General features: G+C 43.8%; 1 protein-coding gene across 1 annotated transcript in view; it reads left to right on the forward strand.

Moving 5' to 3' along the window:
- Nucleotides 1-1,310: 1,310 nt before the first annotated feature.
- Nucleotides 1,311-27,709, forward strand: part of LOC118794974 (netrin-1-like) — a 50,314-nt gene continuing 23,915 nt past the window's right edge. Inside the window, exon 1 of the mRNA XM_036553284.1 lies at nucleotides 1,311-2,328. Within this exon, the coding sequence (XP_036409177.1) occupies nucleotides 1,314-2,328 (1,015 nt within the window). The 5' untranslated portion in view covers nucleotides 1,311-1,313. The remainder of the gene's footprint in view (nucleotides 2,329-27,709) is intronic.

A 27,709-nucleotide genomic window follows, 5' to 3' on the forward strand; every position in this document is an offset into this window, starting at 1 on the left:
GCCCGTTAACTTTTAAATTTGCCATGCAGCGTTTACACCGATACTGAACGTGGACAAAGCGTTAGAGAATAGATGCTGAGGCATCTGTTTTCATTTAATTTATTTAAATGTTGGCATACATGTCCATTTATTAGTTTTTAAAATTTACGTCTTACAATGCAGTCGACCAAATGCGACGTTATATCGTGGCCAGTCTCTTTAAAATAGGCCTACAGTGAAATGCAGAAGCTGACAACAAGTGACCGTTGCGTGAAATAACCATGTGGATAGTATGTAATTTAAAGATGTGAAAATGAAACGTCACATGGCGGATAAATATGCCTTGCATAACGAAATGTGTCATTGGAGATAGTAGTTTAAGAATAAGAAAGCAAAGACATCAGTGTTTATAGTAGATTAAACACAGTTTATATAGTTTATCGCACCACTTGCATGTAGATGGTTAGATTCTCAAAAGCAAATCCATCCATAACCTTTTTGAAGCAGGCAATCTCGTAAAGCAGTGCAGACAAAGTCTTTGCACCGCTCCGCTCTGTTTAGTTCTGGAATTTGACATCGCCTTTACATGCCGGTCCAGGTCGTTGATATAAGACACCAGTTGGTGTCGCTGTTCGCTCCTTTTGCGCGCAGAGTATCACTTGGTTAGATGACCTCAAGCTCAGCGGCGGCTCTTCAGAGATAGCGAGTGCTGCAGGCACATAGAAAGAGAACGGGGAAAGAGACAGGGGGGGCACTGAGTTTGAGGCAGAGACAGGGAAACTTCGGGTCGTGTACAGTATCTTTGAATCTGGGTTCCAAGAAACGAGAGCAGGAAAGTGCTTGCGATATTCGTGCAAAACAGAGGGGAAACAGCGCGCGCTGTAATATTCAACATACTTTTTAAATTGTACTTTTCTTCCCAGCTGAAGTGTTATTCCGAGGTACAGTGTCCTATGTGGAGATTTCTTTACCTCGTAAGAAGATTTCATTCACATACTGTATGTGTGGTGACTACATGTGTTCAATATCTGATATATCGGATACAAAATTTCTGTCGAGAATTATTTGTGTTGATATCTAATTACTAGATATAACTGCACAACTGCTGTTGTGTTTATTTGTAATTAAAATTCTCTCTCGATACTTTTGATCATGTACAGTCCTTTATATATTTAAGTGGAGGTCTGCAGGTGCTGTTTCTTAATATTATCACTCTTCCTGTTTCAAATAATTAATTTGTTGCATTTCACTAAGATTGTTAAAAAATATGTAAAGCATCTTTTTTTCGTGGCTGTGTATTTCAGCGCAGCAGACACTGAAGAACGCGGATTACAATGTGGAGAGTTTCGGATGCTTGGGTCACTTTGGTGACCGTTTCCTTACTGGCTGAAAGGGTGTTTGGCGGTTACGGGATGAGCATGTTCGCAGCCCAGACATCTCCGCCAGACCCGTGCTATGACGAGAACGGTAACCCGAGGAGGTGCATCCCCGATTTCGTGAACTCCGCTTTCGGAAAGGAAGTGCGCGTGACAAGCACCTGTGGAAGCCCCGCCGGGAGGTATTGCGTGGTAACCGAAAAGGGCGACGAGAGGAACAGGAACTGCCACACGTGCGACGCCGGAGACCCAAAGAAGTCTCACCCACCGGCGTATCTGACAGATCTCAACAACCCGCATAACCTCACTTGCTGGCAGTCAGAGAATTACATCCAGTACCCGCAAAACGTCACCTTGACGTTGTCTTTGGGAAAAAAATTTGAAGTTACCTATGTGAGCCTTCAGTTCTGTTCGCCACGGCCAGAATCCATGGCCATTTATAAGTCAATGGACTACGGCAAGTCATGGGTCCCTTTCCAGTTTTATTCTACCCATTGCAAGAAGATGTACAACAGACCAAACAAAGCTGCGATCACCAAGCAGAACGAACAAGAAGCTATTTGCACCGATTCTCACACTGACATGCACCCGCTCACCGGCGGTCTCATCGCTTTTAGCACGCTGGACGGCAGACCCTCCGCGCACGACTTTGACAACTCACCAGTCCTTCAGGACTGGGTGACAGCCACCGACATCAAGGTGACCTTTAGCCGACTGCACACCTTCGGGGATGAAAACGAGGATGACTCGGAGCTGGCCCGAGACTCCTATTTCTATTCCGTCTCAGACCTGCAGGTCGGCGGGAGATGCAAGTGCAATGGTCACGCTTCAAGGTGTGTACAAGACCGGGACGGTAACCTGGTCTGTGAGTGCAAGCATAACACTGCCGGCCCGGAGTGCGACAGATGTAAACCATTTCATTACGACCGACCTTGGCAACGCGCAACTGCCAGAGAGGCGAACGAATGTGTCGGTAAGTCCATGTACCATTTTCCTGTACAGTGCATATTTATTTTGGCCCTCCGCTCGGTTTTCAGTGTCTGTATTGTTTCCAGCAAAATGCTGCGAGCTACACTCTTCTGTGACTGATATCAACATAAATATACCTTGTAAATATGAAGAGGCTTTTTGCGCGAGGATTGGTGAAGCAAAACATTCGGTTACACAATACGCACAAGAGACATTGGGGTTGTATCAGTGTTGTGGGATATATTTGATTGTCTCATTCCGATAAGTGTCTGATAAGCCAGAAATTCAGATAACCATGCAGCTTTATTTAGCTTACAAGAAGTGTTTGTTAAATATCGTTTATGACAAGTTCCTTTAAAAATTGGTCAAATTGCCTTTTGAAAATTGACCCAATTAAATGTACACCTGGTAAACTCAAGCCCACTGCGATGAATATAATTCAGAAATCAATACATAAAAACTTGTATTGGTACTAGGTTACTGGGCTAATTCAAGTAAATTGTAGATCTAAAGAACTGGTATTTGTCTGTTTGCAGTGTGTAGCATTTAGTGTTGCTTCTTTTCGAAATATCAGCCGGCCAGTTGTAAAACAGTGCTAAAAGTTACAGCTACCTTGAATCAGTAGAATTCAAAGATACATTTTTCAGACAGAAGATACTGACAAAACTAATCACAAATTCCCGGCAAAGCGTTTTATCTTTGCAAGCGCTGTAAGGCTTACGCAGAACTGTCGTCAGAATAAATAATACACGCTTTAATTTATCCCACAGGAGTTCATTTGCTAGAACTGGCATTGATACGCTAGGTTTGCACAACCATATGGTTGACGTCAAATGCACACGATCAGTTCAATCTATAGACAGAATAGAAATTTTGCAAAATAAGACCAATAATTAAAAATATATAAAGAGAATGGGGAAAAATAGTTTTTGCGCAAGGTTAATAAAGCCTGCGCTCTATTCTGCATAAATATTTCCTTGACCGACCGTGCGTAAATCGATATATGCATCCTTGATTTACGCAAAATACCATTTGCTGAAGTAACTAAGTTCTGCGTGGAAAGTATGAAAACACATTCCGTATAACGATTATAATTTGACCTAATGACATAATTTCGCTCATACATAACATTAATAATACCATTATTATTATTATTATTATTATTATTATTATTATTATTACATTTCACAAGACATTGTGCTTGCATACATACATACTGTATACATACTCTGTATTTAAATATATCTACATATACACACATATAAAGTTAAAGTCGAAACTGAACATACATGACACTTTACAACAAACCTGTCTCGGAACTATTTTTATTTAAATTGAATGTTATGTAATATTTACAAAGTAATTAGCCTACTGCCCTCGCGGAAGGGTTTAAATGTACTACTACAAATATAACTTGAACTAAAAATTATTATTATTGTTTTTTTTTTATTAAAAAGGGTATACAGCCACATAAGAATAATAGCCACACCAAAGAAATATTTGCGACCGCACGTCTGATAGACGTGATCAGTGCGAGTGAACAAATTCAGTTAGTCGCGGGTGAAAAAAGTCACATGATTCAGAAGCGAGAATAATAATGAACATATTATTTATTTTTATTGATAATTTATAACTACTAGTAGTAGACCGACTACAAGTACCTTTACAATTCTTTGCTGTTACACTTGTAATGAACTTAAAGAACTTAAATTATTAATGCGGTCGTTTCTGTTTGCATGTGTTCTTGTACCAAAGCAGACATCCCCATTTTCCTTTACTGTGTTTCATTTGATTTATATTTAGCGTCTATTTAGCGCATACAGTTAGCGCATAGTAACTCTGCGTTACTATGTTTGCTTGCATAGACGGCTGCTCTCCGATTTTCCATCGCAAATAATTCAGACAACAGAAAATGTTAAGGGTATTGGTAATTGGAAATTGAAATAGTTAAAAAAATAAGAAATAGGATCTGAAATCACTCAGAAAGATCTAGGCAGAAAGCCGGTTGGGGGGGGGGGGTATTTTTTGTAAAATGAAGTAAATCCAAATTCTGCATTTCAGCGTTTTCTTTCTCGGAAGAAAATACATGATAGATTCTTCAATGTTTCCGTTGAGTGACAGGAGGACTGAAATGGCCTCGAAGTTATTTTTACAGCCCCGAAAACCCCGTGTTGTTTGACAGCCGTTCGTGGCATGCTTCAGAGATTCTAACTCAGTGGTGTCTGAAAGCTGTCCGTTTGCCGTTTATGTTCATTCGTATAGCAGGGGTAAACCGTGAGGGGTGCTCATGGAAGCTGACTGCCCTGTGAAAATGTCTGCTCTGTGACTGAGAGCTGTGAACACATTTCAAATAAGACTCGTTTTCTGTGACGCATGACGAGCGGTGAACAGTCGCAACTTGATAATGTAATCCCCCTGTCCGTTTTTCTGTAGCAGCTGTATCCTGTAGATTCATGCAGAGGCAAAGATGAACAGGGTGCAAGGCAGGAGTGCATCCTACACCATCGCAGGGCGTACAAACACAGGGAACAATTTAGAGATTCACTTCACGCCGAGTGGCCTCACTACAGCAGTATTTACAATGTACCTAGATAAGCACTACTGTACCACTACTTACATATTAAGGGTTTTACACAAGTGTCATTACAGAAGCCACAAACAGGTTTAACAATTGTAAGAACTGTGTAAGAATGTGTATGCCTGTTTAAATACACAGGTATTGAGGCAGATTAATGTCAAGGGGTACACAGCGTAGATAATGTTAAATCTATAGATTGCAGGTCTTCTCTCAGGGGGAGGAATGTCACACAGACACAAGGGGAACATGGAGGCTACACAGATTTGAATCTGGGACGATTTATCAGGGCAACAGCTCTACACACTGCTACTGCATCATCGAACACATAATGTTTGCTGTCAAAGCTTGCCTGCCTGACACTTAACTCAGTTTGGTTTTCAGGTTCAATTTGTCATTGAATCAGCAAAAGGTCCCGGCAGTGTTGCTTTTCCGAGGCACACAAGCGTTTGTTCCCCGTGTCACAGTGCCTGTCTCAGTGACAATAGTGCGCACATGCTGGAGAAGAAAAGCAACGAGCCGTGACACCAACGTCACGTTCCCAGAGTGAATAGTTCCCAGCACCCTTTTCACTTTATTGCCGGCGGACCGGCAGATGCGTGTGTGTTTTACCAGAATAAAAGCCGGCCGTCTTTCACATTCATCTCTCTGTCAGCCTGCCGGGCATTTCGCTAAAGTTCCTTCTCTGGGTTTCTGTGAGCGATGGCACCAGACAAGACATGAGTAGGGAAGCCAAAGCAAGCACAGGGTTTCCAAGGGGTGTCAGACCCTGGAGTGTGTGTGTGAGCATGTTTCATTGTGGCCCTGCTCTTGGGAGTTTTCTTGGGCAATGGGGACTCCGCTTAAATTGCATTTAGTCATGTAGCAGATGCACTTAAAAGATCCCCACAGATCAGGCATCCGGATGGCACTCCCCTGGTCCGTGACTGGGTTAACACAGAGGATGTTTCCAGGGTGACGCATGTACAGCCTGCTACACTTCTCTCCCAGCGGAGGTACAGTTCGTATTCTGCCCTGTCCAGTGACGTGAAACTGCTCTTCCACACATAGCCGAAGAGCAGGGACATGCTATCTGCATTGGGTAAAGAATTTTAGCATTAGCGTGTAGCATTGCTAGAAGGGTTTTGGGTCAAGTTCAGATGGATATTCGCAATCAATTATGTACGTAATTCTTTATTAATTTATTTTTGTCTTTTACTTTTGCTGCCAGGGTCTGTTTTGAGAAGGGGTAAAGAAAAGGCTACTGAAAGAGATAGGGAAAACTGGAAAAAATGGATTTGATACTGCTACACCTGTGTCACCCTTTCGATAATGTGCTTAATATATCACATGCATATTGTGTGGGTTTACTGCATGGGTGACTGCACTGTATTGGCTGTGCCATCCACAAATATAGACAACAAGAAAATCAACTGAAATGGCTCAAGAAAATGAATTGATATCCATTGATACAAACCTGCAACCTCCTAACCCAATCAGCACCTGTTTGATGGAATTGATACATTGATGCAGTTAGTGGAAGCCTTTGCTTTTACTGTGGAGTCTATTAATTTGAATAGAGATTTGAACATGAGATGCTTATGAAGACAGATTTTACTGCAAACAGTTCTTCAGGAGAACATAATATGGCAGTGTCAGTCATTCTGAGAGATTAGAAAAGGATGAATTGCAGGGTGAAATGTATGGCAAAATGGTCTCTGTTCAGTCTAACTGCAGTGTGCTCGGTCCCTTATCTTTAATCATCTTTGCCTTTTGACTTTAGGCAAATGTTACTGCTGCATGAGGTGTGAATGCTTCCTCAGCCATACCTAGCTCTTAGACTCAGGGCCAGCTCATGGAGGTGGGTGGAGGCTCCTCTCCCTAGGCTGCGGGGGACAGAGAGAGCACATGTCAGTGTCCCAGCATGGACTTTTCCCCTTGGGGTGTCTGGCTTTCTCCCCTGGGATAGCTCTGTACCCATGCCATGTTGTTGGAGAGAAGCACATCCCTTCCCAAACATGAGGTACCTTGCCTAAACCATTCTATCACTTGGCTGGTTTAAATAGAGGAACCTGCTGGTTTGCATAGTTCCATTTAGTAAAGGCATGATTTGGTTCCAAATTCTTTCAGAGAACATTCTGTAACATTCTGGACAGCGGAAGTGAATTTGCTCAAGAAATGGTGTTATATTCGGTGTGAGCTTCTTATTACTGTAAACCTTTGCTGTGTTTTAGCTTTCACGTAGCTCTGAAAAAAAAAAACATAAGAAAACCCTGAGACACCTCATGAGCAATGAAAATCTCACTAGCAACCTGTTTTATTAGCGAGTCAAAATCATGTGCAAATCACAGGTCCTCATTTCATTAAAAGTATATATATACAAATACATAGACATACAGTATGTGTACGACACGTGTTTCAGGATGTCATCTTCATTTTGTCAATTCAAAATGAACTGGATCTGCTTTAGAAAAACTCACTTGGAACTGTAGTTTGCACTAACAAAATTTACCAGCACTGGCCTATGTTGGTGCCATGACCTGGGCCAGTGACTGTTTGTAATATATATGCCATTTGATTCCCTTGTGTCCGTCAGTGGAACTAGTTGAGACATTACTGAGGTCTGGTTAATGTTTGAGCCATGCAGTGCTGACTGCTACTGAGGCGTTGTGACACAGACTCCATCTTCAAAAGGCAGGTGTTAACCATCTCTGGTGAACCAAACAGAGGATGGAATGGAGTGGTATGTGGTGGGAGCCGAAAAGCATGTGGTCAGAATGGAGGAGCATTTTGTGGCATGAAGTTGCAAGTGTATGGAACAAGGTAACGTGTGGCGGGAATGGAGCAGCGTGTGGAGGAGAATTAAGTAGCATGTGGAGGGAATGGAGAAGTTTGGCTAGGTGATCGGCCTCCATACTGAGGCCTTGGAACCTTATGTGTAGTAGCTGTGCGTACAGTTCTGATTTAAACCTGTTTACGTCTGTGTAAAGGCACCGACCAATGGCAAGCCAAACTGATAACTGTAAAATGGAATGCTGTGAGCTTTGAGAAGGTCCAGACCTCCTGCCCTCATCCACACGGTTGAAGCCTGCTTTGTTAAAGCACAGAAAATTCTGCTGAGGGCCTGTTGTGTTTCCAAACAAGTGCCCAGGCCCATTACAGCTGTTTCTGCATTAAATTCAAGCTGAAGGCTGTTGGACTCAACTGGGCCAGACCCATACACCATCTGCATCTTGTTTCGCCGTGAACTTGGCCCGTGTGACTTGGCAAAGAATGCGTTAAAATATGAAGTCAACGTTTTGTTTTTTTTTTCTTTCCTTTTTCACATAAACGCTCCGACCATTTCTGTAATCGAATGCCAAGGTTTGGATCCATTTTTTTTCGTTAAATCTTTTATGAGTGTTTTTAAAATATTTGTTTTCGTTTTATTGTTGTCTCCTTTTTATTTAGCGTTATTTCCTGCATTTACCAACAAAAGCATATTACTTTTCTCAATACAACGAGTCTTTCTTCCTTGGTTCTTGTGATAGCCGAACTCACCAGACTGTCTTCTTTGTGAAAAAGTAAGCAAGGCTTGCATGTACCCATGAGTCAATGTTAAGGACACATTTTGATTGGATGCTGGGATTAATGCCCTGAGGCACTTCAGGAAGCTCTGTCAGTGACACGCATCATCACAGTCATGTCTAGCCATGAAAAGAATCCTACCCAAGACGACTGAGGAAAAGTGGCCCCAGTTCGCAGAAGTGAAGACTAGTGGCCCTTTCCCTTAGTGAAGTATAGTGCAGACCCCAGTGCAGACTTTGGCCTGCTACAAACTAACCTTGTCTCAGCAAGCCCCAGCCAGGGGACAGCAAGATCCTAAGCAATCAGTGTAGCTCCAGTGGCACAGGGTGTATCCCACTGTCTTCCTGTGTCTCCCCATTTCCAGGTTGATCCACTATATCTCATTCTATTAAAAAACAAAGTTACACCCTATCCCAGCACCATATTGCAATAGAGTGACCCCTGGATTCAATCGACACATGATGCCATCGTAAGAAAAAAGAGAGCATGTCATTATAATATGGTGCCACAATCTGCATTTGTTTTTCTTGATTGAATAGCAATTTCCCTTAAGCTGCCTCACTATTTTTGATTGAATCCAAGGGGTTACTGTTGTGAAAGAGTTGTAAAACAGACTTCGGTTTTGCCTATTTACTGACACAGCATACATTAGATAACATTGATAACAGCAGCTGCCCATAAATTGAGAACTGAACGTGTTTGATGAAAATAAGACATTAACTTCATAATTGCTTTCAACAAAATTTAAAGTTGGGCAGTTTATTTCTGATTTATGTGTAGTAAAACAAATGTGAAACATATTGTTTAACAAAAATTGATAGATGACGTTGTGGCCAATGTGTCAGTGACTGACAGCATAAATGACATGTGCTGCCAGTTGATTGAGCAAAGCAGGAAATACTTTAGAAAAAAAAAACAGAAAAATAAAAACCGAGGGGGAATGTCAAAATTTTAATGAAAGTCACGTGTACCACAGCTCAGCTTTGGGAGACATTTAAAGAGATGATGATCAGTTCACAACGACACCTTCAACTGGGACATGTAAACAATAGCCGTTCTCAGCGGGCACTTAAAATGCATCACTGAATACCTTCAAATACACCTGAACAGCACAATTCAAGGTGCGAAAACCGTAGAAGTGGTACTCACAAGTGGTATTTTCTTTAACTCTTTTCGCATGGTTCGATCTGCTGAAACAAACACGGTTCCTGAGAAAGGGAAACCGTGATGTTTAAAGTGTGGAAACGCTGTGGTGTGCTGCGACGACAGCTTACGCCAAACCCCAGTGTTGAAACGAGCTCTCTCTGCAGCGAGAGCCTAGGCACACGACAGTGAAGCAAGCAGCATTGCTACGGTGCCAGATGCATCACCACAGAGTGCGTTAAATGACCTCTGTAAGGAATGCCACCCTCTACTCCCCATCAGGAAGAGAGAAATGTGGGCCTGCATAACACTTCTGATGCCTGAATCCTGTTAAATTCACCTTTCTATGCAATCATTCAACTGTATGTGTGTGTGGGGAAGAGCATTTGAATGAGAGAAAAGTCAAGTCTGTTTGGAGATTTTACCATCCGAACCCTTGCGGAATCCAGTCTCCCCTGGGCAAAGCCAGGATTTTTGAGGTTTCGTTTTGTTTTGCTGGCAAAGTTCAACGCGTAATTCAAAACAGGCACGACTCGCAAGGCATAAAGTTTTGCTTCAGCTTTTCAGGGTTTGAATCGTTGAGCCTGGTATGAGATGCAGCTCGAGGAGGTGTCATACTTTTGAAGACTGGCATCTTTCATTTCACAATCTCACATGCTCCCCAGTTTTCAGTTCAAACAGGTTTCAAATGGTCATCGCCCACCTAGCGAGCTGCTTGCTGCTTGTATGGAACTTCTTAGTCTGTTGCTGCAAGTGTGTCCTGCCTACAGGTATGACCTAGTACATCTTTGACAATGTGTGTGCAGACCTCATCTCAATAGAAAAACAGACAGCACACATTCTTACACCAGCAGGTGGCAACTGAATCTAGAAAGGATCTTAGTGCTAAAGGCGTTAATTGATCCCAGAACTTTAATTCAGCTTTAATAAAATGACTGAAAATGACTCAACACATTGTGACGGCAAGACATGTTTCCGCGTGACTGACGGTGACTCAGACAAATAAACAAGTGAACAGCAACGGCAGTGGGTGACACTCTCTCTTGGCAAGACTTGTGCCTTTTCAACTCAACTTCTTTCATTCCAGTGTGTGCCACTGAGTTGTTAAGATTTGCCTCTTTAAATACCTGTGTCACCCTTCTGCCAGGGAAACATTAATCCTACACAAAGAAGCTCATCTTCAGGAATCTGGTAGAGTCAGGGGAAATCTCCGTAATGACGAGGTTTTAATTACACTGTGAAATACTGTTGTCGACTGAAGCTAGGCCGGTTGGCATGTGTCTGCACATCAGTTTGGATGAGTTGATTAGACAAGAGCAAAGCTTTAACAAGTTTAATGGCGAGAACAGGCTAATTCAGCTCATCTAGGCTCGTCATTTAGCCCTGTAGTATAGATTCTAGAGTGTACCCAGCACCGTGACAAGTCTGGTCTTGAATACTGCAAACATCTCAGCATCCACTAAGAATTGTGGCTTGGACACTGAACAATGAGGATAAAGACAAAAGCAGAACATCCGTAAATGTTCTTGCTGCATGAGAGACACACACACACACATACACACACACACACACACACACACACACACACACACATACACACACACACACACACACACACACACGCAGCTTTGGATTTGAAACACAGACTTGCTCCTCTCCCACTGCCATCAACAGTTGACATGAGGTCACACAAGCAGGCAAACCCTCACTCTCACCGATATGAACCAGACTCTGACATTTTCCATTTCCCACTCTGTAACCAGGCATATCACTCAGCCACAAAAGATATCCAAGGAAGGATATCCCAGGAAGAACATAACCCACACAACCATAAGTACATATGTATACCTCAGTAATAAGCACCCTGGACACAAGTGTCTTATCTCGTTTCCCTAAAATATACTGTGTTAAATCAAGCTGATTACATGTATCTTCCATGGGATTCTAGTGTAACTTCAAAATTCTAGAAATTCTACAGATGAGTTCACACAATGGCATTGGTTAAACCTTTAATGATCTTCAGAAGTCTTTGCTTTCAGGCCTTGTTTTGCCAAGAGCGACCAAGTTAAATGAGGGAATGATGCCGCTGTCTAAATGAATTCTTTCCATTCTGCCTGGGAAAGAAAACAAAGAGAGTGACACTTCATAAACATGCCCTGGTTTAAAACTCTAGGGGAAAAGCAATACACAGAGAAATGCATTGTTAGTGTTCCATTGTTTAATTTAAACCCCTTACCCAAGGAAAAAAAAACAATAAAACTAACGCAGGGTGGGAGGAACGTTTGAAGTGAAAGTCTAATCTCATTATTGATTTTTCTTTATTCACACAGAAATCATCAGGGTCTATCTGATATACTTTGGGCTTGTAAAAGTGTCAGTCGGCTATCACGAAAGGTCGAAAATGTTATAACTGTTGTATAGCACCTTTCAGTGTCAGATTCTTTGGCTACCAGCTGAGCGCATGGCGGTACGATGAGATATGATGACCTCACTACCTCAGTGTCGCTACTGTGAGGTGGGCAAATGTTTGGAGTGGTCATGAAGCCAAGTGAAATATACAACAGAGACCAACTGGTATGTGAGTGAAATCAGCGCTGAAAGCGCTGGAACTGTTTCTGGTCTATGTGCAACGAGGTAAGAAAAGCCAAGTTAATTTCGAGGCTGGGATGTATTGTAGCAGCCAGTAAGCGAGGATCGAGGAGCACGCTTGCATGCTCGGAAGAACTTTTATTTCCTGTTACGGTGAAACCGAGTCTTGCAGCATTTAAATAGGCCTACGCTTTCCAATAAATGAGTTATTTGTGTAAATACCGATTATTTACGCGTCAAGGTTTAACCTCTAAAAAAAAACTGCCTGGCAAGAAAGACAACAGGACCACCGCGCGAGAGGATGAGTGCGTGGGTCCCGCTGTGGGCTAAGGCGCCGGGAGTTGTGAATGATTAATCGTCATATGGAACTGTGCGTGGTGCCCGCAGTTTAGCGGCGATTCCATTGTTGTCTCTCCCGCTGCGCCGCCACTCTGCGAGCGTCAGGGAGAATTAATCCCCTCCACAGCGAGGCGCGCTGTGGCACACGTCGCTGGGCCATTCCTCCCCGCTGTGATGTGGTTCTGGCCCCGGGGCGAATCAAAGAGACGAAACAATAACAGATTGTCATGTAAATAAAGGCGAAATTAATTCCCCTGGAACGAGAGCAAATCGGCACTGACAGTTTATCATCCCATGGGCTTTTTCGCGACTGTCGCGGCAAAGGCTGTTCTCCATCAGCGCGGACAACGATGCTGTGGGTGGCCCAGGCAGAGCGTTCGCTCCGTCGCATTCTGTCTCAGCCGCACGCCGGCCACATGCTTTGCGTAGGCAGAGGCAATTGTCTCCGTTCTGCTGCATTTCAGATGCATAGATATAGTTAACTGATGGTTTTCAATTTTGAGAAGGCAACATCAAGTTTCTCCTGGGCCTTTATGCTTGTAAACGCAGGTGTAAATACATAGTTCATGAAAGTGCAAGGGAGTAATTATATAAAACGCTTACCAGACCTATAGCTCTGGGGCTGGGATTAGGGTAGGTTAAGCTTTAAAGTTGCTCCAGGGTCACGCAGTTGGGGACAGGGAAGACAGGTTTCACTGTGTTATTGCTACCTATATCTGCAGAGCCTGGGCGTGATGTGTGTGTGTGTGTGTGTGTGTGTGTGTGTGTGTGTGTGTGTGTGTGTGTGTGTGTGTGTGTGTGTGAGCGAGTGAGTGAGTGGTGGTGGGGGAGTGGCCATTAAGAATGCATCACTGGAATTGTTGAAAGGCTTGTTCTTGCTAGTGATCACAGATAACCATTTAGTTAATCATTAGTTTAGTATTGTCTTGATGAGGGAAACCACCGGCATCTCATTGATATTCTGTGTTACGAGGCTTAGACTGTAAACGTTGTCTATTCTCATGGAGTACAGGGGGAACACAACGTTAACACTGGAGTTGTTAAGGCGCCATCGCTCACAGAGCCACATTGGCTCCCCCCTACGGGAGGCCTGGCTGCTGTGCACAGCGAGAAGAGCTCTCACTGTTTCTCATGGGGAAGCAGCTCTGTGCGGCAGTGGAGGTTGCCAGCTTGATCCCAGTGCTCGACCGGAGTATACACAGAAGCAGAGAACTGCGTCTGAGAGACAGAAGGAGTGAAAGACATAGACTGATGTGTGGCACACAAATTAGAGATTGTGCCTGACAGAAGATCCTTTCAGTCCTTGGCCATCTACTACGTTGTAGTACAAATGTAATGATTAATACAGAGATTTTATATTACCTGGAAAACAGCAGAGAGTGGGGAGAAAATTCACTTCAATTTAGAGACTGAATAAAATAGCAGGTAGAGCTTTCTAGCAACTGCAATATAAAGCATGGAGCCGTACAATGCGTCATCCATCTTCCAGGTTGAAAGTGTTTCTCTGAAATGCATGGCAAACAATCGGCGTGTGATCGTAATCCTGAAGATGGTAGCTAAGTTGCCACTGCTCTGATTAATTTTTTGGAATCGCTTCTTCTGAGGGGGTCTCCAGGCCCTGTCCTCAACTGGATGTGAAGCTCACTCAGGGTCAATGCCCCCAGTTATGAGGAAATGCTGACTGGTGGCTGTGTGGAACAAGTAAGAGGGGAGGAGAGGAGCGCCATCAACGCGCTGAGGTTTTAATGTGCCAATGTGACGCTGAGTAGAGCGCACCAAACCAAATGCTGATTGGCTGAGAGAGGCTGGTTTGGAGGAGGAGTCTTGGAGCTCCAGCCTGACTATGGGGTGTTTAGGACAGATGGATGTTGGGGTAACTTCAGTGCAGTGTGTCCTTAGAGGTGGGTCTTAGAGGTGAAGCAATGCAGACGAACACACCTTAGGTATGATTGATGTCCACCTGTTTGAAGTAGTGGAGTGGCATCAGTGAGCAGGACAGTTGTGGCTGTACAGCGCCGCCCTTGTGGATGCTGGTGGAACAGATGCCTCCTCCCTGTTCAACACATTCCCCCCATTTTCTCTGAGGGTCATCCTGGGGGTGTGAGATTTTCCTTGGCATGGGGTGTCCTCGCCTGGAGCGAGAGGGGTCAGCACACAGGCCCTGTCCCACAGCCCAACCCTGGCCCAACAGTTTATTTATTCAGACACAGAGCAGTGTTTCCACACAGCAGCTGCTCTGAGATACCATATCTGGTTTCCACATGGACGGGACGGGAGGGGGAATGAGCCAAGTGCCCCAGAACCGAACACTGACAAAGAGAGGAAACAGAAAAAATAAAATAAGAGTGCTGCATCAGCTGCTCCTTTGCGTGGCATGTCTCACTGATGCCACTCTTTTCCATGCTGTGAAGTGAAACCAGTCGCTTACGGCCGCATTCAGCAGATGCCGCTGAGTGGTCAAGGTCTGATCTGCGAGGCTTTTGGACACCCTCAGCTCCCTGTGTGTGTGCATCTGAACCCTGTAAAGTAGGCGACAAGCAAAAGATCAACGGTTCACGGTCAAGGGATCGGGGTCTGCACCCTTGGAAATCAAATAAATCAGACCCATAAATTTAACAAGCTGTGCGTAGAAGCAGCTCCCACCCAGACCTGTGATAAATTGGTCTGGATGGCCTTTCCGATTCACAAGGCTCGTTAAACATTTACTGCTCCTGTGTGAGGCCTGTGGCTGGAGGACCGTCTCTTTTAGGACTCAGGGTTGGTTTTGTCCCTGATAGATGACAACAGCTTTGGAAGTAAACAGAACGTACCAGAAAACTCAGCCCCCTCATATATTCACAACCATGTAACTAAACTGGCTGTGGTGAAATCCTGTATTCAGATGTGAACTACCAGGTAAAAACATGAAATTACTGTATGCAGTTACTGTAAAATCATGGGTCTCATATTTGTATGTGCTACATACCATTTTAGTGCAACACTCAGATTGTTATCAGGAAATAATATTCTTAGTATAATACAATAAAATTGTATAGAATGATTATAATTGAATTCCATTATATGAGATTTAAATCTATAAGTTCTGCAATCTTCTGCAAGTAATGATGCCTTTGGATAGAACTCTCCTAAATCTTACTATACATCAACATAAATGAATAAAATTATCTTATAATGTTATAATGTTATCTCCCTTCACAAAGATAAGGAATCTTCTGAAATTCTCAAGATGTTGTGGGTTTACTTGGAAATAATGAGTAATTTACAGATTCTGGTGTCAAGTGAGACATTCAGTTTTAAGGCTGTTTATGAAACTCCTCCTCTTTATGCAGGTGATGTTATCAAACTACTGACATGAAATGCACAGTGACTGTGGAGGCCATGTGACATGGTAGTAAAAGCAGTTAGCTGCAGACAGGGCATACAGGTTGTGTTTTTGTGCATTGGCTATCAGGCACAGGAGGTCATTGGGTTCCGGTCCTTTCCACAGGCGAGCGTGTAACTTTGTGTTCAGATCCCGTTGGGAAGATCCTGCCCTCTCCTCTCACATGATAATTACTGATTGGTCAGGCTGGTTGCATTGTGCTACTGAATCCTCCTACACCCAAGCTCAAGTTTTTAAAACCCACATGAAAGCAGGGACGTGAATCCTCCAGATTTATGCCGCAAACCACAAATGACACAGAAATATTCTGCAAAGTATTGCAGGTCCAGACAGATTACTGAGCAAAAACCGGATGATGGCACAGTCCACAAAAGGTTGTCCTCAGAAATGAGTTTTTTTTATCCTGGTCTTGCCCAAGTGAATTATGCCTTAAATAGTACTATGAATACTTGTTGAAAAGTTGAGCTAGGGGCTCCTGAGTGGCTCAGCCTGCTAAAATGCTTGTTCTGAGTACAGGCTGGGTCACACGGCTCAGACCTGCATTCATGAGCTGTGTTATTTGTCAACAATGACTGGAAATATCATGCCATGATAGACAGGAGCAATCCACACTGAAAGACATGAGCAACCAACTCTGATAGACAGAAGCAATCCATCCTGAAAGACAGGCACAATTCACTGTATATATAGAAAAAACACAAGAGGAGTGCAGGTTCCACATGACTAGCAGGCTAGAGAACCTCGCTGGAGCTTCCGCTCCTGGGTAAGGATGAAAAAAGCGCGGCCCACCATTGAAGGGGAAAAAAAACAGGGCAATGACATTTTGACAGCAGGAGTTTGCGTGGTTACAAATGGCCGCGTGGAGAGAGGGAAAAAAAAAAAACGACCATAAACATGTCAAAGGAGGATGGATCGTCACCCGCCCCTTTAATTTACCACCGGTCAGCTTCTTGTTCTCTCCCACCGCACAACAGGGGGGTGGGGGGTAGGGAGACGATGCGCTGGACATGTGGCAGTGAGTCAAAAACTCCCTGCATGTCTCTGAGGGCTGGACCGGTGCCTACTGGAGCACAGAGCGCACGAAACAATCAGGGCAGATATCATTTTTCACCTCAAGCCTCCCGCGAATGCCTCCAGTGCGGCAGGCGGAGCGGTTCACGGCTTCCGTTGTTGCTCGGGCGTGCTGCTCAACGCTCCTTGTAGAGTCCCTTGATGTTGCCGCAGGGGCCCGTAACTCACGGCGTGACAGTGCGTGGCCGTTTGAACGGTCCTCATTTCCCCGGGACATCAGCTAGGCCCACCCCTGAAGAGAAACGCCTTTCCTCCTATGCAAAGACCATTTATGAGGCAATTACACATGAGCTATAGAAGTGCAACCAATGGTATCAAAAAGTATGATAAAAATGTTTATTACAGAGTGGTGAATTTGTGTGAATTTGAGTAGTCTGTTATGCCAGATCAAACAAGCTGAACCTTGTCAAAAGATGAACACTATTTGCTTTTATGTCTAAATGCTGTGCAAAATGCATTTAGTGTTTTAACATCTTATTCTCAACATTTCATCCATCCATTCAAGGGTATTATGTTGTAGAGTGATTCTTCTTTTCCCACCCCATTTGAAAAAAATAACTCCTCATAGGTTAATGAACGGGTCTACAGGTTAATGGTGCGTTTTATTGTTCTCCACTAGGCAAATTTCCCCCCCTGAGAATAATTTTGCTGACTGATAGATTATTAAGCAATTTAACAAGATTGACCGATAAAAACTGGGCACTCAAAGGTTTGAGGAACAAGAGACAGAAAGTCTGACTAAGAATGAACAGAACAGAGCAGCCACACATTTACACTCACAGCAGTGTTATTTGCATCGCTGGTGTTCTGTCCTCTGTAGATTTCATCAGCTCTGAGTGAGACACAGAACAGTGTCATCAACAATCAATTTTTGTTTGTTATGGTGCATTTTCAATGGAAATCATTTCATATTAATCTTCCGTTAAATATTACTATTAAGCGGTCAGTTTTCTTAATTTGGTGCTTCAGCATTTCCATGGAACCTGTGCAATGTATGGATGGTGTGTCATATCATAATCGAGACAAGAAAAACTTGATGATCAACAAAACTTGATGACCTAGGTCATGCCTAGCTTCTGCCTGTCCTGTTCTGCCCAACTTGAAGTGATGTCCTTGCCTTATAACTTGAGTGAGTGGTTGTCAGTGGTTGCTTTTCCAGTGGAACAGTGTGAAGGCTTGTTATTAAAGTCAACCAAAGATGAAATAAATAAACCTTGAAGAGAAATAAGAGGTGAAATGGGGCGATGGCATCTGTAGCGGGGGAGCACTATCCCCCAGCACCTGGAGACTTATCCTCCAGCACCCAGAGATTTCTGTAATGTTTCAGAAACCTGTTTGCTCCGACCGCTGGAGATTTCCAACAGATGTCAGGAACTTATCCATCTGCACGTGGGAGATCTTTGTCTTACCATCAAACAGCATTTTTAGATAAAACACCCCGCAGAAGTGTGTGATGCCTTTGTTCTAATAAATGGCATGCAAAGTCGGGTCAAATCAGAGCAGGCTTCTCCGTGTCCCATTGACAAAGGAAATTTTGGACACTCCAGAGCATACTGCTTTTGCAGCGTCACTGTGGGTTTATCTTCATTTGCGAATCAAAGGTAAGGACAAATGCTGATTGACAGCATGCCTTCATCTTTATTATAAAACAGTATGAGGGATTATTTCAGGCAATATGGATTGGTTAAGTGCTGGTTAGATTCACCTGTATAGCGATTACTCACATGAACAGCATTGCACATGTGTGATGTGTGATTAATGTAGCTGTAGTCGGTCTCAAGACAAATGCTGAAATCAGCAGCGTATGGGAATGCAATTAAATGCCTGTCACCTTAGGGTCCATCTTTTCACCACTCCCAATGAGTTGCATTCAGTAAATGCTGTGGGGCTGTTGCCTACCCAGCAAAGATCTGCTAAATAAGCTCTCAATGCACTGTGGTTTTCAGCACCCTTTAAAACACTTGAAGGTATACAAAACAAGGCATCTCTTTGACCGGTCTGACGTTCAGCTTTGATAAGATGATTGTATAACACAGCCCTGGCACAGAGCTGCAGAGATTTGCTGTCTGATGCTTTTCTCTCTGCGGAAGAAAGACAAGACAGAATATGTTCCCTGCCCGAAGGGTTAAGCCAACGCTTTAATCGTCAGGCTTTGCTTGTTTTTCTTAATACTGCCAAGAAGCTCAGTAATATTACCTGACTGAGCTATTGGTGAAATAACAGCGTAATATCTTCATCAAATTTCATTAAGTTGTGTTTGAAGTGATTACCCGAGTTAGCTACAATTGTGCAGGATGCAGATTTGCTGGCGCTGATTGTGTGGCTGTATTTCTCTCACAGATACCTCCTAGCAGGAGTATGGCTTGGGTCATAAGATTCTCGGAAGCTTCAGATGATCACAGGACATGGGAACTGCCTTTTTTCCAGAGAAAACAGAGGCAGGGTGGCCAGACTGCAAAGCCTGGGCATCGTTTAAGGAAAAGATCATAAAATGAGCATGTTGTCATTGGTATCAGACCCAGGATATTTGGGGGGGTGGGGGGGGGGGGTTGTCAATGTGAATATTGATTGTATAGTGGTTCATTATTTAAATTTTTTGTTCCTCAGTGCTACATTTTTCTCTTTGTTCAGGATCACAGCTAACAGAGAATTTAGCACAACTTCTCAAGCTGAAATGACTTTATCCTGGCAGAGAGCAGAACGATGCACAGCTGCCTTGGAGAAAAACCAACCAGGAAGATGTTTCACAAACTCGGTTGAGTAGAATACAGTATCGTTCAGTCTTAAAGTTGTGTCCAATTTAAAATGCGATGAAAGTAGCTCCAAGGGACAAATGGAGCTGCCAGTAGCTATTATCTTCACAATAATCTTCACATTAATGTGCTGTTGGTGTTTAGCGATAATACTGATTAACTGGCAGCAGTGTTGTTCTTCAGCCAATCAGCATGCAGTGTCCAGTGGAGGGAGGAGGGGCCACCCTCACATCAATCAGGCTCATCAGCCAATCAGCCATGGAATTTTTATGGCACAGGTGACTCCGAGTCCTTGTTTTTGTCCGGAGAAAGTGTTCCACTTTTGCCCAGCAACTGCGCTATACTGGGAGCTGCTCATCAATGCCACACAAAGGCCTGATTGCTCAGCTAATATATCCCTGAGAGATCACAGGACACCACTCGTAAAATGCCCCCATTACATCACAGCACGGTGAAGACATGCCTTTCCTGAGCATTTAGTGCCCATTCATCAGGCCAGTGAGGAGGGCGTGTCGGCCACACAGAGCCGCGCGACGAGAGGGCAGGCAGCTATTAGAACCACGTTAGCGCAGGAAGCGGGAAGCCATTAAGCAGCCTTTTGTTGTTGCTAAGCAGAACGCCAGGGCTGTTAACATAGGAAAGGCCTATTTAGACTAGAGGCAATGTAGGGCTTTTAATGGCTGTTACAATGTAGGCCTGACCTTCCTGCCAAAGTGTGGGCTGAATAGATGAAGAGAAATGAAAGGAGTCACAGGAGGTGCAGGAACAGCATGTGTAACATATATGACAGATCCCTTTCTGAAAGACATGCCTTTCCGTAAGCTAGCCCAGCAGATGTATGTGATAATTAGATCTCAGAGACTTCTCAGTCTGGAAAGAATGTGCTTATTTCATTGTGGGATATGACATAGTGATTGCTCAGCCATTGGTCAGTGCTTACTTGTGATAGGGTGACCTTCTGAGCCATGGCCCAATCACAGAGGCTAAATATCCTCACGTTTTTTTCCCTTCTGTGCCCCTTGCCTGGAGGTGTGTGTGACTGACAGGAAGATGGCCAATCAGACACAGTGCACAGGATGGAAGAGCTGAGTGTGGAATACTACATGTTTCAGCCTGAGGCTTTCCACACTGGGATGTCTTGACACATGATGAACTGTCTGCAGGACAGTTTCCTTTACCACCTTTTGGAATTCAGCAGTTTTTTCATATTCACTGGGCAGCTTTCATGGCTAAAGTCTGAACTTCGAGGAATTCTTCTGTTGCAAGCTCTGCAGCATGGCTGCTTGTAATGCTAGCAGTTTGTGGACATGCTTTAGGCTGGATATCAGGTGGGCTTCTCTCTGGAGGCATGAGCTCCTTGTGGCCCAGAGGTTGCTGGGTCAATTCCACGGGTGAGGCCCTAGTGCCTTTCCAGCACTACCCCAGTAAATGTCAAGCGGTATGAATTGATAAGTAAAAATACGTAAACGATGTAATTTGCTCTGAATAAAATTTCCTGCGAACCTGCTGTAATGTGAAGGCTGCAGAATGTGCAGTGTCTTTTGCCTTTTATCCATGAGGTAACACATGAAAGATGACCAGTGCCACAGCTAAACTGATGAGAACAGTGTGGCCTTATCTTCAGTAATTCTCCTTGGGAACAGTCTTACATACTACAGCATGCTCTGTAATGAGACTTGGATCTGTTTCAATGTGCTATTGCAGTTCTTAATTTCAAAAAAGCATTACGTCACTAGCATTATTTCAGGAAAACCATTGTATCATTAAACTTCTCTCCATGACTGAACCCCATTTTCTATCATTTTATCTGCTTAAGAGATATATGGAAAAGCAGAAAATGTTATAGTCTGCATAATTTGAGTTCTGGATCATGCATGTACACAGTGGAAACTTCCATTGGAGACAAATGAGTGTAACTGTATAAAAAGTATGTTTAAAACAAGTATGGCACTGATAAATATGAGCATTTTTTCTAAATTGAGTCACCGACATTCACATAGTGCTGAACTGTTGTTCTTACGGCAGCATCAAAGAATCAGTACTTATCTGTTAAACATATATGATTAGGGGTGTGAAAGGTCTCATACTGATCCTCAAGTTTGTCTCAAAGATAAGAGAATTATGTATTTATCTGTAAAAATGAAGGGATACCAATTGAAGCCACACCACATCAGGTTCGATTTACATAGACTTTCCACTAATCTCACCTTCCCTGTAACGGTGGTGGCTGTGGAAATTGTTTGGTTGGGACTTGAAGGGTTAATGTCGAGGTGATTGATGTGTTGCATCGCCGGGCAGGTGCAGGTCACTGCAGGTCAAGGGCTGTAGACGCGCCGCTGGCTGGTCGTGATGAAACAGCTGAACGGCCCTGACTGGCCCTCTGGTTTTTAGGTGTTCTCTCTGAGCGCTCTCTGCTCTGCGTTCCTGGCCAGGCTTTCTGCGCCCCGTGTCTGCGCTGGCTGTGTCCCGGAACGCCAGAGCCCCACCCAGATGGCAACGGCCCTGTAGCTCGAGGCTTCCGTGGTGGTCTGACCCTAAACCCGCGGGAACGCCCAGGGCTCCATCGCCCACCCTGCTCTCTCTGTGCAAGAGTGCGTCCCAAACATAACAGGGCCAGGCCAACTCCTCCCCCTTCTCTCAATTTTTCAACAATGGAATGAAGACCCCAGGGGATAAATTGCACCGCAGCTGTGAATCAGACTTTAAATACAAAGCAAGGAGTAAGTCTCCTCTGTAGACTACATAAAGCCTTCCTAATCACTACTAAGATGACGTAACAACATGCATTAACATCCATAAGGCTACATTGCAGCATTCATAATTATTTACAGCCAATTATTACAACAGATAAAAACTCTGACACCAAACCAACAAAGCTGTAATGTACACTGTGTTCTGTGAGACCATAGATGACATGCTGTTCTTATGAATGTGATAGTAATGTGTAAATCAGTTCTAAAGAAAAGTGTTAATGTTCTCTAGAGCTAAATTCTTTTTTGAGAAACTGAGGGTGGGGAATTGGGTTGATGAGATAGATGTTATTGGGACATTTGCACTGGAGATACAGGGTTTTGCATCAGTGTAAATGAAACACTGAAATGAAATAGTCTGTTCTGTTCTCAGACCGTGCTGCTCAAAGCCACCGCTTTCAATGCCAGTCTTATTAAAAACACATTACACGCACTATTACCCTTGTCAAAACTGATTGTTTTTTAGTTGATTCCTGGGCCTTGTCCATTCAATTTTGTATGATCAAAGAATATAATCCTAATACATTTCTTTCTGGTGCCTGGTTTTATGTGTTAATGCAATGCCAAGGTGATCAATTATAGTCAGACAACATAGGAAAAATCCAATTAAGCTTTTCAAACAAGGGAAGTCTCCATACATCGCAGTTTCAAACGTTTACACGTCCTGAGAGGCATCAAAAGCATTCCGGAAACTCACGGAGCGATCCATCATCTCCGGGGCTCGTACCCAAGGCTTTTGTTGTTGCTCCATCCAAAATAGCGGCTGTCCTCGAAAATGTGCCATTGAAGTATTTATTATAGGAAAATGTCGAAACTGTCTGGAGAAGAGAACAAAGCTGGAGCAGAGCCGTCGCAGTGGGTCCAACAGCTTGCCGTTAATGACACCCTCAGGGGCATCTGCGCCTGCGCCTGCGTCTGCGTCTGCTTTTCTGCGTCTGCGCCTGCGCCTGCGTCTGCGCCTGCGTCTGCTTTTCTGCGTCTGCGCCTGCGCCTGCGCCTGCGTCTGCGCCTGCGTCTGCTTTTCTGCGCCTGCGTCTGCATCTGCTTTTCTGCCGCGGCCCACGTTGTGCAGCGCAGCAGGACATGTTCGGCACTGCCCCCGATTCACAGTTGTGAATGTACGCATACGTAAGTGATGATCAGCAGTGATCAGTCTGTCCACTTTCTCTTGGTGCAGACTTTACCATTTTCCTTCCTTTGATAAAACCCAAAGTTTTTATTGATGGATCAATATCCATGTGGATAATGTGAATATTGCACTAACACTTCATCTAAAGTCCATGTTAAAGCCTCCATAGTATTATGCACGTAGCACTTGCGTGATGCTTTCAGTCTTAAATGGTTATAACTGCTAATTGACAGGGACCAAGTAGCGTGTGCAATAAACAGATATAAACTTTAAAGCATGCATATGTAAAGTTGTATGATTTTAGCATTCATGTAGCTTAGCACTTATCACCAGAGTAGTAAAGGTTGTGATGGGGTGCTTGAATAATCCTGTACAGTTTCCAATATCCAGCTTTACAGCAAGTGGAGTGAATAATGCAACTCTAAAGCCTTGTTAGGTGCTCCCAGCTGTGTGGAATAGTAGCCTACAAAGCTGGCATAGGCCAAGCTTCTTTCATAAACCATAAAAATGTAAGACTGCATCTGGCTCAGTGGCCAATTCAATAATATCTTTTACTGAAAAGAAATTGGGCTGAATAACATGGAGGAACAGCATCAGAGGTATGAGGAAGTTCTACAGCAGATTTAAAAGCTGTACTTTTGTGTTGTTATGGTAAATTCACTGGTTGTTGGTTTAAGCAGATTGTCCACTACCGTATTCGAAATGCACAGGAGCATCGCTTAGCAACAAGCTGCCTATCACTCGTTTCTAATATGTGTACAAATGTGTGCACAAAAATGCACAGATTACAAACAAGACTGAAATCAGTCCAGGTCAGATATAGCACTGTAACTTAAACTCAAAGTTTAAGTATGTAGCTTGGTCAAAGTGAAATGACAAAGGCCCTCTGTAGGGTGATGCATAGAGAACAGTGGTATCTGCAAGCTTACATATGCAGCTGCAATCCACTTGTTGTCCTGTAAGGTCTGAGAGGGAATTAGGAATTTTAAAGAAAGTGAGAAAGAAAGAGAGGAAAACCCTGCTGTTTTTGGCATGTTTCACATAAGGGGTCTTGGCTTGTTTCACACACGCCCTGTGTAGGCGTTATTCAGCAATTATGCTGTCATAGAGTCATTATTTTGCTTCTGTATATGCAGGGTTTATGAAGACCTTCATGCAACATTTATGATACAGTCTTATAGGACTTCTCTTGACAGTATATGGAAAAGAATCTTTATTGTATATACTGAATAATGCATATAATTGGTTGAAAACGTGTTAAATCCACACTCCCATTTTAACGAGAAACTCAAGGATTTCCCAGCCATATATGGGCAAAACAAGACATCACATGCTAAAGCCGTCTCACAGAGGAAAATCTTACGTGAGATTATTTACTGTAAGCAGCGTGGTTCAGTAAAAATTTAACGATGAGCTGTTTGGAAACGTTGGGCAATTAAAGTGAGTGTTGAACACGAGCATATTGCCGCCTATACGTCTGAGAGAATACGGCATGTCTATTAACGGCACACAGGCGTAAATATTGACTTTCCTTCAGATCCCATGCACTTAGGAGCGGAGAGCCATGTTTGATTTGGCTGGTGTTAGGCACTAATGATAAGGGCAACTATTATTATGGGCTTAAAGCAGTGAGATGTAAAATGATTTAGGGGGAGTGATAATTTAACTGAATTTTTTTTTGCCTCTTAAATAAGCAGAACATTCCTGTTGATGCAGTACAGCCACTCTGCAGTGTACAGCCCACACATATCAGACATTGCTGTAGGTGACTACAATATGTTCATATACTCAAGGATGTATAAATATGTATGCCCATATGGTGGCAAATTGCAGCACGTTACAAGTTAGACTGACCGCTGGATTTGGTCCAAATGCATCATATGTATAATTCGGTCTAATTGTGTACATGCTTCACTCACAATTTTGAATAATGTCAGACAAGTGTATTTTCCGATTTCCTACACAGCATTCTTCAGAAGTTTCCACCACTGGAATTCAATTGCTCGAATGCTTGCTTTTTATATTTTGAAATGATTAATTTCTTAAATGTTAGGGATAAAGGGCACTGTGGTTTGCTTGAGTCTGGATGAAAGTGAACGTATTTCGAAATGTGCAGATTCACAGCCACTTTGCCCAGTGTAGAATAACTCTGAGGGAACATGAGAACCCTGCTCACGTGTTTGATTCTTCAATAAGCAGGTGTTCGTTCTACAAGCTGGTAGTAACATCAATGTTAAGCTGCTGACCTTCTGCCCACTCTCATGCAGATATGCGCCTGCATGCGTATGCGCACACACACACGCGTGCACACATACACACTCAAACACACTTTCACCCTGTCTCTCCCTTAAATTCCTGGAATTTCTCTAGAAACCACAAACCCTGGCGGCCCTTGTAGGGTTGAGCTGGGAGACGGCTGGTTGACTTTAGTCTCGTCCCTGAGGGACGGAGCGGATCTTTCCCACCCGCTGAGTGGTTTGAGTGCTCTGTGCTGATAGCTCGTGTGTCACGGGCGCGGGCCTGGGATTCCTCTGGGTGTTAAGGTGACCTGCAGCCCGGGGGTGCTGACAGGCCCAGCACGGGCGAGTGCCAATTTGACATTGCCTGGCCTTTGTGGTGTGTCTGAAGCCTAATCTGCACCTAGCAAGGTCTTACGATTATTTATCATTTTAGCAACCATGGAGGCGTAACAGGGCTCCAAATCCAAAACTGTGTCCTGCGATTGTTCGTTTGAGATTACTGCTGCTGTCACGTCATGTGTCCGTGCCAGCAAGTCACTTTGGGGCAGGACAGTAGTTTCATCCACAAACACCTATTTCATCACTACCCTTATTGGATAGCATCTGATAAAGATACACCTGAGTTCAAACCAGGCTGGGCATATGCATCATGTGGCGAAAGCCCCTGCTAGTGCTGAAAACACCTTGCTTGATTATTAATGAATCTGGGAGGACTACACAGTGTGATATTACACTTTTCAGTACATTCTCAGCTCGCAGCATCCATGATAATTACAGGTGTTTCTGCTGAAGCAGTGGAGGTGCAAACAGCTGTGTCTTACCTGCACTGTTTCGCTGCTGAAATCCACCGATCGCCATACAGTGCAGAGAAGCTGACTCAAAGTATTTTCTTAGTTTATCTTTAGGACCCTAGTGCTGATCCTATTCTTTGTCTTCTGGAGGTGTTCTGTGCGTGTGTTGGGAGGGTATTCGTGCGTATGTGTGGTGAGAAGGCATGGTATACTTGTTCTGTGCGTGTGTTGGGAGCGTGAGGGTGTGTGTGCATTGGGAGACGTGAGTGTGTCTGCGTTGGGAGCGTAGGGGGTGCGTGAGTGTATGTGTTTCTAAATGCATGCAATCTAAGTGTGTAGGGTGGGGTGTATGTGTGTGTGTGTGTGTGTGTATGTGTGTGTGTTGGGGTATGTTAGACTTGAAACACAGAATACATACAAGAGTCATACATTCTCCTGAGGCCAGCGTAACAATTTCAACATTGTCAGTCTGTGCACCCTGAGGTGCGGTAGATACTGCTTCAGGTTATCAAGCGACATTGATAAGCCCTGTTATACTGGATGTATACAATCTCAAACCAGGGTATTGTAGAGCATGGAGGAGAGATGGATTGCCAGTGGAAGCCATTTGACTCCAGTTTAAATCACCAGGTTCTCAGATCACAGCCATCTCTGGCACGCCGGGGCACAGTGAAATTCATGCGTGACCAGTGCTTAGAAAGATATCCTGGGCTGAATGGTTTCGGGAGGAGCTTATCAGCACTCGAGCGCACGGCTCTCCGGGACAATTAGCAGATTGATTAGGAAGGCTAAAGAGGGATGTGGGCTGGTGATAGCGCAGGGGCCATTCAGAGAGGCTGAGAACAGCTCGGGCAATAACGCCCGCTCACCCTGCCGTTCAGAACCTCCTCTGTAATGTCAGCACACTGCCAGCTGGGTCAGATAACGTTTTGAAAATCAGGCAGCCGTTTATCATGGGGGGGGGTGGATGACTGCTGTAGAACCCAAAAGGAAAACCCTTTCTAATCAATGGGAAAAGATGGAAATCCTTTTATTTCAAGCTGACATCACTGGTTTGCAAAGGTTCCAACCACAATC

Source organism: Megalops cyprinoides, chromosome 19 (assembly GCF_013368585.1).
Source record: "Megalops cyprinoides isolate fMegCyp1 chromosome 19, fMegCyp1.pri, whole genome shotgun sequence".
NCBI classification, from domain to species: Eukaryota; Metazoa; Chordata; class Actinopteri; order Elopiformes; family Megalopidae; genus Megalops; species Megalops cyprinoides.